The following is a 17,106-nucleotide window of genomic DNA, read 5'->3' on the forward strand; positions in this document are numbered from 1 at the left end:
TCAGAGCTTTTGGTTTTTCCCCCAGCAGATCCAAAATTGGATAATAGGTATCTTTTCCCTTTTTTTTTTTTTTTTTTTTGTATTATTTGAAGTACTGGGGATTGAACCCAGAGACATTCTGCCTGCAAGCTACACCCCCAGCCTTTTTTTTTTTTTTTTCTTTACTTTGGAACAGAGTCTCACTAATCTGAATAGGGCTTCACTAAGTTGCTGAGGCTGGCCACAAACCTGTGATCCTCCTGTCTCAGCCTACCAAGGACTGGAATTACAAGTTTGTGCCTCCACACCAGGCTATCTTTTCCTTTTTTTAAAATATTTTTGCCTGGCATGGTGGTGCACACTTGTAATCCCAGCATTCGGGAGGCTAAGACAGGAGGATCCAAGTTCACGGTCAGACACAGCTACTTAGTAATGCCCTTTGCAACTTAGTGAGACCCTGTTTCAAAATGAAGAATAAAAAAATACGGCTGGGGGTGTAGCTAAGAGGTGGAATGCCCCTGGGTTCAATCCCCGGTACCACAAAATATGTATGTGTGTATATATATGTTTGTGTGTGTATACATATATGTATATGTATATATATAGTAGTAATATATATGTATATATGTATATATACTTTTATTTATTTATTTATTTATTTATTTACTTGTTGTGCAAGGGATTGAATTGAACCCATGGGCATTCTACCTCTGAGCACCACCCCAACCCTCTTATTTTTTGTTTTGAAACAGGGTCTCCCTGAATCACCACGTACGTGCTAATCTTGAGCCTGCAGCGCTCCGTCTCAGTACTGAGATTATATGTGTGCACCACCATGACCCGCTCTGTCTTCTCCTTTTTAAAGTGGTCCAGATCTTTTGTTCTCAGGTTAAGGCGCACAAAACTCAGTAAAGATGTTCACTTCCCTAATTACAAGAGTGGGGCTGCTTGCTTTCTTCCAGCTATACCAGAATCTTGTTAAAAGCTTGTAACGAAGTAGAGGTAAACTGTGGGGCCAGCATCTTTTATTGCATTTCTGACTCCAGAGTCTCCGTTTATCTCATTTGGGTGGATGCTGAGAAGGCAGGACACTAAATGAGAAAGCATTAGCAGGAATAACCATGATTGGTAGGAATTTACAATGAGCTTAGACTTTCTACACAGGCAATTAATTATTGGTTTAGTGGTAAAGAAAAAAAGCCTAGATTGTAAACCATAAATACTTTCATAATCCAATAAAAACATGCCCAACGTTGAAACGTCACAGAAAGTGATTGATGAGCAGCTAAACGCACATGTGTGTGCCCAGCCTGGGCTAGTTGGCGTCCACTTCATTTCACGGCTCAGTACATACAGGAGCTGAAGAGTCTCCGCTGGGAACCGGTTTGCTAAGGAGAAATGTGGGACGCTCATGTACACCTAGAACCAAAATGGGTCACCCAGTAGGGAAGACAGTGAGATGAGAGGACAAGTTGGGAATCCCACACAGGGATCCAGCTGAATCAAACTCCTGATGTGGACCCCAGCCTGGGTATCAGACTGCTCCGTGCCTCCATTTCTCTAGTGTGAGCATCCTGAGGCATCATTCTGTCAACCTAACTGAGGAATACGGGTGATTTTCTTTTGGTCTACCTGCTGAGTGGGAGAATTAAAAAGATCTGATGAGTACAAGTCACAGATAAAATGATAAAATCTTACAGTATCCTTCTTGAGTTTTTGGTTCCAAAATGGGCTTCTTGGACTTGTGAACATTTTTGCAGTAATGCAAGCTGTAAAATACCTGGTCTACCTGTTAGGTCTCATAGCAGATTCCTGATATGGAGTCCTGAGTAATTTGGGCCCACACAACATTTTATATATTTAACACATAATCCATTTTTAATGCCATCGTCATAGCTTAACTGGGGTGGGGGGGGGGTCTTACCGCTGTAGCTGCAAGTAAAGCAGTACTTCCCTTAGGTAGATCAAGGAATGAATGTCAGTCCGTAATTAGCCGGTATTCTTAGAGTGAGGTCATGCCAAACACTAGATATCCATTTAGAAGGTTTTCATTCTGCACTCTCCCCTTGCAATGGTGGCTTTGTGTAATGCGACAGAATAGCACAGATGGTCTAATGAGTGTGATCTTCAGTGCTTCTCGTTTCCATCCCTCCACAGTTCATTCCCTACAATACCCGCCTCACTTAAGAGTCACTGAGGCACTGTAAAAAGAGAGTATGAGATGGAAACGAGCTTCCCTGCTGATAAAGTGGAAGTAGGCTGAAGGCACACTGGGCCCATGATAGAAAAATAAAGGCTAGTGGAGACCAGTTTTGAAGAGTCCTGTATTTTTTAATTATTGCTTTCTTTGGAGAAAGGGAGAGAAAATTGAATGGGATGATGAAGAGCCGTGTGGTTTTGTGTGGTTTTGTGCAGTGTGGAGCCAGTGAGCCTCCGGGGCAGCCGGCTCAGCCGCAGCCTCCATCGCTCTGCTCTTACTCCACCGAGCAGTCAGGTCATTCCTGGTGTCATTCACATTTGCCTGCCACTGCCCCCTCCCCGTTATCTTGCCAATTTCCATCTGTTTCATAAAAGCTGTTTCGAGTAAATAAACCGTATGGCCACACTGGGTCAGATGTAGCTTTTTCTCACTGTTTCATGCAGATACGTTGAACATGTTCTGTTCTACGCTCCAAAGATACAAGTATCTGCTCCTAAGATAGGCAAAAAATGTGCTTAACTGTCATAAGAGGTACTGCAAATTACAGAAGTAACACAGAACAAGGCTTTAGAGTAGTTAGCACTTTCTCTCTCTAAGAAAAATAACACCTGAGAAGGGCTTTAACAGAATAAAAACAGCTGGATGAGGGGGGAAGAGAGGAAGGAGTAGGAGCGAGAGGCTGGCTTCAGGCAGTTTAGTATGGCAAGAGCACGTGGGAAAGAGGGAGGAAACTGGAAATGGAAGTGGGTCCAGGACCCACTTTATTATCCTATGAAAATAATGGGACGCAACTAGGAAGTTTAAATCGGCGAGTGAAGCCAGGCGTGGAGGCGCACACTTGTAATCCCCGCACTTGGGAGGCGGAGACAGGAGGATCGCGCAGGTTCAAAGCCAACCGCGCTGGCTTAAGAGACCCTGTTTCAAAAAAAAAAAAAAAAAAGTATAAAAATAGGTCTGGGAGTGTAGCCCAGAGGTAGAAGGGCTTCCAGGAACCTCAGTACCACCAAAAATAAAATAATAATAATAATAATTTAAAAATCGGCACGTGATAACCAACTCTTTCAGGGTGGCTCTGTGACCATGTGGGAAGTGTATTTGAGGAGAATCACAGGAGAAATAGAAGACCTGTTGGAAATCTTTTGTGGTGGTTCAGGCAAGTGATGGTGGTAACAATAGAGTTGCAGAAAGAGGAGAATGTGAAAGTTATTTAGGAACAAAATCAGTAGGTGTTGACCAATCTGTTGGACACACACACATTCATTCTTTCCTTCTCTCTCTCTCTCTCTCTCTCTCTCTCTCTCTCTCTCTCTCTCTCTCTCTCTCTCTCCTTGGCTGTCTAAGTTAGTTGAGGTTCTTATTACAAACATAAATGCTTTATAATGGCAAATTTGCCTCAACAGTATGCAGAGCAGTTGCCATGAGCAACACAGAAAATGAGCCCCTGAACTGAATGAATGTTTGGGATTAAACTTTTCAGGTTCTGCCTGAGGAACCATTGTTAAGCTCTGTTTCCCTGCTAAGATCAGTTCTGTGTAAGTGTTATGAGCTTTGGCCTGGATGTAAACAGGCCTCAGGAGAAGGTGATCTGGCTGATTCTGCGAACATTTTTGTTGTTGTTTTGTTTTTCCTCTTCCCAGCAAGTGCTTTGCCCGTGGTGAGAGGGTCCCCGCCCCTGTCTTTGGGGGTCTGGTCAGATTTTACAGGCTGCTGCATTTTGGAGATGGGAAGTGCTGAGGAGCCTCAGACACTCGGTGCCTTCCTTGCCCGTCCTCACTGCCCACACAGGTGCCCGGCTTCCCCTCAAGCGCCCACCTGTGCAGCCCACCTCCCCGGCTTTGGATGCTCCTCCAGCTGCTCTGGAGAGAGAGGCTCAAGCAGGGAGGCCGCTCCACTCGGTGGCTCCGTGTGCTCCTCGTGCTTTTTGCATGAATTCAGCACCACCACCTTGATAGAATCAAAAATGTGTTCAGAAAGAGGCCCCACGGTGTCTTTTACAAGATACACCCTTCACCAGAGCCTAGTTTGGTTCTGCTGCAGTTTACAGGTAGGCAATGCCTGGATATTGATATCACAGCTCCCTCTAGTGTCTCTGAGGCGCAGGCTCGCTATGATGCTTCTGCCCTCCCAGAAAACACAAGGGCGCATTCTGCCACCATGAGCGGCATTTCAAGTGGGCCTTTCCAAACACGGTCAAAGAAAATAGGGGGTGGTTTTTCTCCCATTTGACAAGGAAATATTACATGAAGATATGAGACCACTCTAGCTCCAGTTTTATTCCTGTTTTAAAATTTAAAAGTTAGATGTGGGGGCACATGCCTGTAATCCCAGTACTTGGGAGGCTGAGACAGGAGGATCACAGGTTCAAGGACAGCCTCAGCAACAAGTGAGACTCTCCATAACCTAGCAAGACCCTGTTTCAAAATAAAAATAAAGCCGGGCATGGTGGCGCACGCTTGTAATCCCCGCGCTTGGGAGGCAGAGACAGGAGGATGGCGCAGGTTCAAAGCCAGCCGCGCTGGCGTAAGAGACCCTGTTTCAAAAATATAAAATAGGTCTGGGAGTGTAGCCCGGAGGTAGAAGGGCTTCCAGGAACCCCAGTACCACCAAACAAAACAAAACAAAAATAAACTAGAGCTGGGGGTGTGGCTCAGCAGTAGAATGTCCCTGCGTTCAATCCCCAGTATCAAAAAATAGAAAACTGGGTGGGGAGGGGATCCTGGCAGACCCATGGAAATCATTCTTAATGGGAAGTGGAATCTATATTCCTCCAGTTCCATCCACCTACCCTTTGTAAGGAAAGAATGTGAATTTCTTTCAAGAAAGATAAATGAAAATGAAACGCCAAGAAGAAGTTAGGTAGAGAAAATATTGGATAAGAGAAAGGGAAAAGAAAAAAAAAACAGCAATAAGAACCCTGTCTATTAGTTCTGGAAAGAGTGGCTTGTTTTCTGAAATAACTTTTGGGCTAGAAATTTATCATCTGAAGCCATATCATTTTGATTTAAAAAAAAAGCAAAAGGAGTCGAGTTATTAATATTTGAAAAATGGTTACTATGTGGTACATAAAATAATATAATTCTCCTACCTAAATTAACATCATCGCAGACTCCATAATAAAGATTTATGAGATGCCCCTCTTGTGAAATCCTATTATGGAAATCTCTATAGGTCTGTGTTTGGGTTATAACTGGTTTCATGGTTATGAACCAATTAAAAGCCCTGGTATTCCCCCCTCCCTTCCTCTCCGGTCTTCTCTTGTTTTCCTTTGCCCTTACTCTAGCCTGTGTGTTGTAAAATGAAGAGATAAGAAAGTGCCACCCACTCAGGTTGGTTATCTAGGCAGACCATTTTCCTGCAGAGCCTCGAAAATGGTGAAACAATTTATCATTTCTTCTTCATAAATCACTTTGATCCTTTATCTCAAGTTGATCTGTGAAGCGAAACATAAATTCTGGTTGTAGTATCCGTGTTCTTATCTACTCCCCAAACTCTAGACCTTATAAAAATGTGTAGGTCTATGCCCATTTGTGTGACTAAATAAAATTCAAGTACCAGAGTCAGAATATCTTCTCTGCTTCTGATGTCAAACTACCAGGTGGCGAGTTCTCTTCCATATGAATAAGTATGACAAACATATTAATTCCCACAGCACTGACCGGTGATGCCAAGTATCTAATTGTAATGAGTCTAGTAGATGAGGAAGAGATGCTCTTCTTCCAAAGACTGGCTTACCTTTCTTTTCTAATATCTGTTTGAATAGAAATTAGAGCATGCTGCTACTCAGAACGGGGAACCCATGTGCATCCTCCTAAGAAAATGTATAGTTTTCTGTCTAAATAAAAGGACCAGACCCGGTCGTGGTGGCGCACACTTGTAATCCTCGCACTTGGGAGACTGAGACAGGAGGATCGCTACAGGTTCGAAGCCAGCCTCAGCTACTTAGTGAGGCTCTCAGCAACTTAGTGAGACCCTGTTTCCAAATAAAATATAAAATAGGTCTGGGAGTATAGCCCGGGGGTAGAAAGCCCCTGGGTTCCACCCCCAGTACTACTACTACTACTACTACTACTACTAATAATAATAATAATAATAACAACAACAACAACAAATAAATAAAATGACCAGAAAATGATTTTTTAGGATTTTCTCCTTTTCGGTGTCACTGCTACAGATGAGGGCTCTGGTATCTGAACTGTGGTGGTGTCTCCTGCTGAGGAGGAAGAGCAAGGGACTGCGTTAGGAGGGTGGGGAGGGGATCAGGACCTCGAACTCGTGTTAGAGGCTGAGTCTTGATTGTCGGCCTCACTGTCTCATAAGGATAAACCTATTTGAGGGGGTTACTTCTTTCATTTATAGCCTTTGAGACTAAAAATGCTTGTTATGATATGTGGGATTCTTGGCTGATATTTTAATTAAAAAATTCCTTGATCAAAGATCTTATCACCTCAATATTGGACATTAAATGAGACTTGTTCAGAGAAAGCGTAAAGCTCAGAAGCCAGCCATTAAATGTTTATTCTGCTCTGATGAGGTCAGACCAGTGACTCCCTGGACTCCTTATCCTTCCTTACCTGCCAGTGCACGGTGAGTGCCAGGCTTGCAACCAGAAGAATGACGAGCATTGAGAAGTCAAGGGAGCCTGGTTCACCTGGCTTCCTTGGCCTAAGGAAGTCAGCACCAAGGGTGATTGGTGGGTTATAAGACCAGGTATCCTGGCCTATGTTAAGAACCATCTGAGCCAGTTATGGTGGCACCTGCCTGTAATCCCAGTGCTTGGGAGGCTGAGGAAGGAGGATCACAGGTTTGTTTAATGCCAGCCTCAGCAACTTAGTGAGCCCCTCAGCAATTTACATAGGCCCTGTTTCCAAATAAAAAGGACTGAGGGTGTAGCTCAGAGGTAGAAAATCCTTGAGTTCAATCACCAGCACCCACACACACACACACACACACACACAGAGCAATCTGTTAGCCTATTATGTAAATCTAGACTGTAAACCTCTATAGAAAGTCGGTAAAATTTTTGTTGTTCTGTTTCTAGATAAAGCATGGGGGTATAGTTGAAAGAACAAGCTTTAGCCAGGCGTGGTGGTGAGCGCTTACAATCCCAGGACTTGGAAGGCCGAGACAGGAGGATCACAGGTTCACAGCTGGCCTCAGCTACTTAGTAAGGCCTTATGCAACTTAGTGAGACCCTGTTTCAAAATAAAAGAATAAAATAGGGCTGGGGATGTAGCTTGGAAGTAGAATGCCCCTTGGTTCAATCCGCAGTACCCACCTCTGAAAAAAAAAAAGCAGTCTTTGACCTTAGATACAGGCCCACAAACTGGTAGCCCTGGGTAAGCGTATTTATCTTCTCAAACATGTATCTTTTTGTAGTTTAAAAAATTCAAAATCTATTCCTCTAACTTATATAGTACATTATCGACGTCCCTACTGCTTAATAGAACACCTACACTTATTTCTCTTAATTGTTGCTTAATACCCGCTGACCACCTTTTCTCCATGGCTCCCTCCCACCCCTCTCCCCAGCCGCTCGTAGCCACTATTCTCTCAACTGCTATGAGATAAACTTCTTTAGATTCCACACATGAGTGAGACCACTCAGTTGTCTTTCTACACCTAGCATATTCCACTTGACTTAATTATCTCCAATTCAATGCATGTTGTCACTAGTTACAGAATTTTGTTCTTTTTTGTGGATGGACACTATATCTTCATTATACTTTCATCAGCTAATGAACACTTGGGTTTCTGTTTCTGGACTCTTGTGAATAGTGCTGTGTGAACATGGGAGTGCAGTTGTTCCTTCAACACAGATCCATTTCCTTTGCTGTATACCCAGGAGCGGGATTGCTGGATCATGGGGTGGTTCTGAGTTTAATTATTTAGGCCCTCCATACTGTTTTCAGCAATGGCTGTATACACTCACATTCCCACCAACAATGTACAAGGTCTCCCTTTTCTCTACGTTCCGCCAGCACTTAACCCTTTGTCTTTTGGTAATAGCCATTTTAAAGGGAGTGAGGTAATATTGTTTGGTTTGCCTTTCCCTAGCGACTAATGATGTTGAATGTTATTTTCATGTACCTTTTGGCTATTTGCATGTCTTCTTTTGAGAAATGTCTATTTAGGACTATTAACTGTCATTAAATGGAAGGATTGAGTTTGCGTTTGTTTTGCTTGTTTTGTTTTTTGCTGTTGAGTTGTTTGAGTTGTTTATGTATTCTGGATGTTTACCCCTCACCAGATGTATAGTTTGCAGTGATTTTCTCCCATTCTGAAGGCTGTCTTTTCACTCTGTCATTTGTATGCTTTGTGAAAGCTTTGGTTTGCTAGAATCCCATTTGTCTAGTGCTGCTTTTGTTACCTGTGCTTTTGGGGTCTTTCCCAAAATATTTTTTACCGTTCCAGTGCCCTGAAATGATTACTCTATATTTTTTTCTAGTAGTTTCATGGCTTGGGGTCTTCCCTTTAAGTCTTTAATTCATCTTGAGTTGATTTCTGTAACTGGGAGAGACAGCTTTATTCTTTACATGTGCACATCCAATTTTCTCAGCACAGAGCTGTCAGGACCCTCTCTGAAGACTCACTATATGACTGTTGTTTCTAACTAGTGGCCCTCCATTTGACCCTCCTCGGTACACTGTAAGCCTGGTTATGAAAGTGTGGATTTTAAATTATATTTCTTACTCTCATTTTTCAGATCTGTAAGAGCAAAGCTAAAGAATCTCAGCAATATTATCACAGCTTGGCTGTCCGGCAGAGTCTGGCTGTCCATTTTAACATCCAGCAGGACTGTGGGCATTTCCTTGCCGAAGTCCCCAGCCGTCTGCTCCCCTGGGAGGATCCTGATGCCCCTGAAAAGGCAGAGGATGAAACGGAAGACAGCGAAGAAGAGGCAAAAGGAGAGACTGACGGGAAAAGCCCAGAGGCCTGCCCTGCAACAGAGCCGTCCCAGACAGACAGCCAGGGAGTCACGAGCAAGAAGCAGAGAAGCCACGTTGTGGTCATCACCAGGGAGGTCCCCCATCTCACTGTGGCCGATTTTGTGCGCGACTCTCAGGCCCATCATGGGAGAAGCCCAGATACGTATGAGAGGCAAGTGTGCCTGCTGCTTTTGCAGCTGTGCTCGGGCCTGGAGCACCTCAAGCCCTACCACGTCACTCACTGTGATCTGCGCCTGGAGAACCTGCTGCTTGTCCACCACCAGCCTGGGGCGGCTGCCCAGGGCCTTGGGCCTGCAGAGCCCAGCCCCACCTCATCCTGTCCCACGAGACTCATCGTGAGCAACTTCTCTCAGGCCAAGCAGAAGAGCCATCTGGTGGACCCTGAGATCCTCCGGGACCAGTCCCGCCTTGCCCCGGAGATTATAACAGCCACTCAGTATAAAAAGTGTGACGAGTTCCAGACGGGCATCCTCATCTACGAGATGCTGCACCTGCCCAACCCCTTCGATGAGAACCCAGAGCTGAAGGAGAGGGAGTACACGCGCGCAGACCTGCCTCGCATCCCTCTGCGTTCCCCCTACTCCCGGGGCCTGCAGCAGCTAGCCAGCTGCCTCCTGAATCCCAACCCTTCTGAGCGCATCCTTATTTCTGATGCCAGAGGCATCCTCCAGTGTCTGCTCTGGGGCCCCCGCGAAGATCTCTTCCAGACCTTCACCGCCTCCCCGAGTCTGGCGCAGAGGAACACCTTGCTCCAGAACTGGCTGGACATCAAGCGAACACTGCTCATGATCAAGTTTGCTGAGAAGTCCCTGGACAGGGAGGCGGGGGTCAGCCTTGAGGACTGGCTCTGTGCTCAGTATCTGGCTTTCGCGACCACAGACTCCCTCGGCTGTATTGTGAAAATCCTGCAACATCGTTAGCGCAGCCTGGGTGCTGCTCTTGCAACATTGCCATTCCTCATATCTCCGCTGCATTTCCCCGTCCTCGTCCACAGAGTTCAAAGCAAGGAGAGAAACAAGTCTGTCCCTGTCCAGGAACAAATGGGTCCATTCAGAAAGCTCATGCACAGCTCCAGAATGGAGTGAGAAGCTGAGTCTGTTCTAACTTTACAGAAATTCAGCTGCACATGCAGTTTCCTTCCCTTGGAACAGCTTTCATCCTAACAGTCCCACAAATGCAGGTAAAACATGAAAATGCACGTCCTAGAAGGGACAGCTCCTAGGTGAACTCGGTGAGCCATGTCCAGTTCCTCCATCACTCTGAAGATCGCCTGTCATTTTAGCAGCAAGTATTTATTCTCACTAGCAATAGCCAGACGTCACCAACCTCTGCCGTCACCCAGTGAGCTCTCACAAGAGGCTCCTCCTTCCTTTAGGACATCAGAAACCGATCCTTTACCAGGAAGACCTGCCCTTCCCAGCATCAGCCTCACTGTGGTTATCGGGGACTGTATCCTTTGTTCCAGTGGACAGTAGAAAGAAAAGGAGAGATCCCTACAGCTTGGGCCATAGACCCATTTTTTATTTCTGGTGTGGCTAATTGTGTGCACTGCCTGGAGGACAGCCCCGGTAGCCTCCCCTCTGCGGCCACGGCCTGACTCCTTCAGCCCTACTGTCCCCACTTGCCGAGACGTTTGGTGCATCAGCCACTTGTGGCTCCTTCGGAGCTGCCCCCAGGTGGTGTCAGAATGCCTCGGCAGGGTGGGGCGCAGGTCAGAGCTTATGAATAGCTGGCAGGACGTGAGGAGATGCTTTTCTTACATGTGCAATTCTCTAGGGGCCATCAGGGAACAGAGTTTAAAGTATTGTGCTGTGACTGCTGTCAGAGCTGTCAGCGATGGCAGCCAGGGCTGGCCGGGCCTGGATCAGAGCTTCCCCCACCCCCCAACCCCCGGGCAGCAGTTGGCCAGCTTCCTCCCATCAGTAGCCAGTGCTAACTAGTCGACCAAATGCTATAGACAGCAGCCCAGAACGGGATGGCTGTCAGTCCAGCTCGGTGATGATATCCCCAGCACTGCAAGGCTGGCTGTTGGGATGGCCCGAAGGCAGGGAGGGACAGGGAGAAGGTCACTGGAGATGACTTCTTCCAGAGAGACTCCTCAGTTAAGTGGCGTTGCTCTAGGCCTCCTGGCTCTGGAGGGCAGCTCACAGGAAGGTCGACTGCTGAGGTGGGAGGCTGAGAGCTGCTTGCCTTGGAGCGGTGCTCCACTCCCATGGATACATGTGCAATCTTTATATGTATTTGTTAGCTGTATATTACAGTGTTTATGTTGCAACTTCACCTGAAGAAGCCAGATCTACAGAAACCCCCCCTTTCTTGGCACATATTTGCGCTAAGAGACAAGTGTTCCTTTCCGCCTGTGTGTGTGTGCGCGCGTGTAAGTGCTTATTTTATTCAAAACTGTGAGTATCTGTTTACTTCAACCTTGAAGTCCCAAGAGTCACTCGAACATTGTGTGTGTGTGTGTACACGTGTGTGCCTGTGTGTGTATGCACACACATGCTCGGAGTAGAAGCCAGGCCTCTGTGGAGAGCAGCCTGTGGCAGGATTGACAGGCGCATTCTCTGCACCAGGCAGCGAGGGCCTCAGCCCTCGTCCACCAGTGCGGTTTAAAGCCAAGGCTGATGGCGCAGTATTACTTAGATGGCACATTAGAGGAGTGGCAAATGTCTAAACTTTTAACATTTTTAACAGCCTTCATGTGATTCATCTATATCAAAGAGGCTCAAGAATCTAGGTGTGGTGGCTCACGCCTGCAATCCCAGGCATGAGACAGGGAGATCACGGATTCAAGGCCAACCTCAACAACTTAGCAAGGTTCCTCTGCAATCTAGTAAGACCCTGTTTCAAAATAAAATTAAAATAGGGCTCAGGGGTATCATTCGGAGGTAGAACGCCTCTGGGTTCAACCTCTAGTACCAAAAGAAAGAGAGAGAGAGAATCAAGAAAGAAGAATGTATTTTATTGTGATTTTTTAAAAATGTTTTAATTTAAGAGAATGATATACGTGAGGCTCCATGTGGAGGATGCTCCCAGGAAAGAAGGCTCGGGCCACAAGAAGCCTTGCCTCCTGCAGCCAGAGTGCAGGCTCTGGCCCTAGGAATAGCCTGGAGAGGGCACGCCACTCCGGGCTAGCAGTCTACTCTCCCACTCGTCCTGTGGCACAGCTGCACCTAGCCCGGAGGCCGGTGTTTGGCTCATCTTAGCGTAGCCCATGTGCACATAACTCCTTGCCCAAGTATGCACTGAACTGGCAACACACAGACCACTGACCATGTCAGCCAGCACACTCCCTCACCCCCCCACAGCCTGCAAATTGAGACGTGCTTTCTCAATGTCACTCTCCTGGTGCCTTGCCCATGTGAATTTGAATGTTGACTATTTAATGAGGTTACATATTTAATGCAGAACGTTCCCTGGTCCCTCTATTTGTTCTGTCTCTAGGTATTTTTTTCCCCTCCTGTTTTGACTTGGATCCTGCCTTTACTTCCATTCCATAGCAGAACAAGCGTGATACCCCACCAGCGTCATCTCACAGCGCCGGTAAAGGGGCGCCTTTCCGCACCGTGTGCATTTAGCACCGGTTCTGTGTCCACGTTTGTGAAGGGCAAAAGCGGAATGCCAGCTCGTCAGGGAAGGGCCGTGGATTTCCCAGAGACAGGTGGCTACATTAATTTTCTCTGGGTGACGGCCAAGGAATATGAGGGGGAGGAACAGAGGGTGTTACAGGTCCTCAGAACATTCTTCCAAAATAATGAAATTCAACCGGCCTGACATTATCATGAATATATTTCTATTCTAATTGTGATAGGAACTCTGAATTCATTCATCAACTGGAAAGAAATCTTACCCTCTGTAGACACAGATATGTATTTCATATATTATGTGAGTTGGGGATTGCAACTAGTATAGCACTTTAAGTTTTCTCAGATAATATGAAGTTACCGTCTTCAATATTGATTGGAAATGCTTTTCTTTTCTGCTGAAGTCTGTACCATAGACTCTTCCATTTATATTGCAAGTTGGAACAGTTAAGCCTGTATTTGAGCTTTTCCATAAGCCGCATGAGCATGCACAGTCTCTCTGACATCTAGGTGCTGGAGAGACAGGACAGTGGCCGCAGCAGCCGAGAGCAAGAATGAATGTATCGCAGAGTGCCTTGCTGGAGTGGCAGTCTCAGAAGGAAGCAAGCTGAGTGTTGTACAGAGAGGACCAGGACCCCCGTGCTGGCGGAGGGAGCCCTGTGGTTCATGTGCATGATGCGGTATGCAGAGGCAGTCATGAGAAGCAGGACAAGAAGAAGAGCCGCGATAGGCTGTGGGAGAAGGTGGGAGTCACAGAGAAGGGCGCCCAGCCGAGGCCGCCTTAGAATTAGAAGCCAAGAGTTGGCAGTGAGTTTCAGGATTCACCCTCAGAAGAACCAGGGGAGGCCTGGGGGGCATAAATCCCCCCCCCCCCGCCAGCAAGCTGTGATGCTGAGGGGCGGAGAGGAAAACACACCAGGATTTAGAGTGGAACAGCCTCCTGTTCCCAGATAGGTCAGCACCGATTCTGCTTCCAAACTCAAGAATGGAAGGCGCGAAGCCAAGAAACCCAAACCCCTAGGAACGTTAACAGTGTTTCTGGGAGTGAAACTACCTAAAATTGTATTTTAAAGTCTTTGAGTATTGTGAAATCTCCATAGTAGTTCTTGAGGGCCCACTAGACAGTAGGGCACAGAAGGATTGCACCCAGATTTCCACATTTGAGCTATAAATACTTTGGCACTGGGAAGACATTTGGTTTTACTGGAAACCTGCACGTAGCGTTTTCCCCTAACTTTTGCCAGCAATGATCTAGGGGAAAAAACAGGCTAGTCCCAGAAATTGAGATGGTTGTAGGAAGCCGCACTATATTTCAAGGGACTCTAAATGTATGAGTAGGAGTGTACGTGGAGAGGGGCCTGGAGGAGCGACGCCCTGGGCCATCGCTGGCGAGCTCTCCGTGCCCCTCGCTACAGGGTGAGGAGTCTAAGGAGTGAACAGGATGGCTGCCCAGGAGCCTGGCTTATTGGATTTACCCCACTGAAGCTCCTGTTCTCAAAGGCCCCGATGCCGTGCCTAGACATTCCCGAGTGCGGCCCTTGCTGCGGTATGCACTGAGGTCCGGCTGTCCACGCACACAAACTCCGCAGGTAGAGGCTCCACAGACCAAAAACAGTGCCCTGGGAAGGCCAGAGGAGCTGCGGCGCCACACCCTAGACAGGTCATACCAAAGAAAACAAGCCTTTTTATCCTGATGCTTCTCAAATGCAGTCAGGTTGTGACAGACGCCAGGGAGAGGCAATCACATACATTCCATGTCAGGTGTGCAGCTGATAAGATGTACCCATCCTCAGAAGAGCACCTATTTTTTTAAGAAGTCCATTTTGTATATTAGAAGAAAAGCAAACAGACAAAGATGGTGGTGATGGTGGAATCCCAGGGCAGAGTGGAGTCCCTGGTATCTAAGGAGAAGGAACTCTACCAGCCCCCTTAGCACAGCCTGGGAACATCAGACCCATACTACCCTGAGAGCTGAGAGGTTTCTAAAGAGAGATAGCATCATTTCAAAAGGCTGCAAGAACTCTTGGGAAATTTCTTGACACATTGGACTGTTTTTATAGACCTTCCTACGGAGGTTTCACCACTCAGCATTACCACCATTTAGTATTTATAAGTGCCCAGACTGCACAAGGTGCTACACAGCTGCCACACACCCCTCCCTGCAGCTGTTTGGAGTTAGAATAGTTGTCTGCAGCGGCCACTGCTGGAAGCTCTGCCCGCCAAGGTGGGCCGTAGGGGCCTGCGTCCCGCACACCCTCCCACGCGCCCACGCCGGTGGCCTCCCAGTCTCTTTCCTCTTATCATCCTGCCCACCCCCATGTTTTTTGTTTTAGTTTTAAATCAAGGAAGTTTCAGGGAATCAAAGAAGTCGAAGTTTTTTAACTGAGCAGAACTACAGAGTTATATATTTTGCTACAAGTCTTACTGTAGTACAGAAAACCCACTTGCCCGTTAGTGTGTGGCGTGTGCGTGTTTGTGCGTGTGCACCCTTCATGACTTGAATGTGGAGCCAGCCCTTCGGCTTCAGGGCGGCGCTGTTGGGAGGCTAAACCACACTGCTTCAAGAAGCCTGCCCCAGAGACTACTTGGTCGTCCCTTCTTCCCCTGCCAGTTTTAAGGAGTCGTGTGAACACACCGGGCTGGGATCTTTCTGTTGCTGATAAGCAGGGCATTTTGGCGTGAGATCAAAGCAGAAGCAAGATGTCATCCATCACAGCGACTTGAATCATGACGGTCCTCATTCCACTCTCTTTAATTCTCCAGGCACTGTCCACACTCTACTTGGAAACCTTGTTACCCCGCTCTTTCCAAGAGCGCCACCTCTCCAGTTTCCACGACAGGCCCCCCTCGGCGGTGGCTCAGCCCTGTGGTTTGCTGTGGTACTTTGCTGTGTGCTCTGTGGCCTCATGTTACTATGTAAATAAATTCATTTTAATACACAGGAAACCAGGCCTCAAGCTCTTGTCCTCTCAGCGCCTCTTCTGTGACATGCCAGGGAGGGTTTGGTTGCAGACATGGTTGTCTTGACCCCCATGGTGGATGTCTGTCCTGGAACAGCTTCTAGCCACCATGCCCTCTGCATCCTCATCCCAGGGACACATCCCAGGGCTACATTTTCTCTTCAGTCCCCCTCCAGTCTTAGGAAACAAGGCCTCAAAGAAGGGTTGCAGTGTGAGACCGCCCCCTGCTGAACAGGCGCCCAAGCGCCTGGGTGTGGACTGCCTGAGACAGGCAGCCGCTGACTCCCAGAGGATACCGGAGCCCACTGATAGCACGGGCAGGGGTGGGCCTGTACAGCACCATCTACAGAATCCACACACCCGGGCCTGTTCCCCGAGGTACAGGGTCCTCACGAAGGCTAATCCCGACACCTGAGTAGCAGAGAGAGGCGGCCACCTGGCCTAAGCCGAAGGACTCAGCAGTGGTAGCAACAGCTGCCACTCTTTGAATAGAAGTGCAGACACGTCCAGTTTATATGCAGAGCCGCTCTCAGAGTTCTGACCCTGGCGGTAGGCACCTCCTCTGGCAAGCACTCTGGACTTTGCAGACATTGCTTTTAAGGCAGATTTCAGAAAAGTGGCTGACAGACTCCTGTTACATGTTACTGCGGAGCAAACACCATATTGGTGTGGACCTTAAAACTGCATTGCCTGGACCCAGGAGGAAGGGTCAGCCATGAAACCAACCAGAGAGTGCCCGAGGATGCCGGCTATCCCTGCCGCCGGTGGAGGAGGGCCTGGGCTGCCCTAACTAACGGGCACATGTGGGCCTCTGGGGGAAGGCACCAGAGAAGTGAGCACTGGGCTGGGAGCCAGGAGAGGAGCTGGCAGGTGAGCCGGTGCCCAGACCTGTGCTCTGGGAGTGCCTGCCCTGAGCCCTGGGGGTGGGCCGAGCCGGGCGGTGGGACCAGCTCAGGGGTGGCCTAGCCAGCTGCAGGTGATGAGGTGGGCCAAGGAAACGGAGCTTCTGTTCTTCAGTGAGACCACTCTGCCCATGGGATGAGGGCCCAGAGGGGAGCCCTGGCCCCCTTCCACTGCTTGGCCCACCAGGGGACCCATTAGGGTTCCCTTGGCAGCCCCAGCAGGACCGCCCCTCTGGCAGGCTTGTCCAGAGGGGTGGACTGTTGACATTTGCACAGGCCTTGGACATCCCTGTGCCTGCAGTGACTTTTTTCAGCCCAGGACAGGGGGATCTTGATTTCTTTCCTATCTGAAATAAGGTAGTGCTGGGAGCCTCGGTGCCTGGGGTCCTAAGTGCACACCCTCTGCTCTGCTCCAGGAGCTCTTGGCCTCCTCGAAGGTCCCTCAAACTGTGCTCTTTTTTTTTTTTTTCTTTTTTTCTTTTTGTGGTACTGTAGTTCCTGGAAACCCTTCTAACCTCCGGGCTACACTCCCAG

At 47.8% G+C, this 17,106-nt stretch overlaps 1 protein-coding gene across 1 annotated transcript in view; it reads left to right on the plus strand.

Annotated features, from left to right (window-relative positions):
- Positions 1 to 10,046, plus strand: part of PEAK1 (pseudopodium enriched atypical kinase 1) — a gene marked incomplete at its 3' end in the record, with an annotated part of 61,817 nt that extends 51,771 nt beyond the window's left edge. Inside the window, exon 4 of the mRNA XM_080691136.1 lies at positions 8,883 to 10,046. Coding sequence (XP_080547262.1) covers positions 8,883 to 10,046 — 1,164 coding nt within the window. The remainder of the gene's footprint in view (positions 1 to 8,882) is intronic.
- Positions 10,047 to 17,106: the final 7,060 nt, after the last annotated feature.

This window comes from Muscardinus avellanarius (assembly GCF_963383645.1).
Source record: "Muscardinus avellanarius genome assembly, chromosome: 3".
Lineage (NCBI taxonomy): Eukaryota > Metazoa > Chordata > Mammalia > Rodentia > Gliridae > Muscardinus > Muscardinus avellanarius.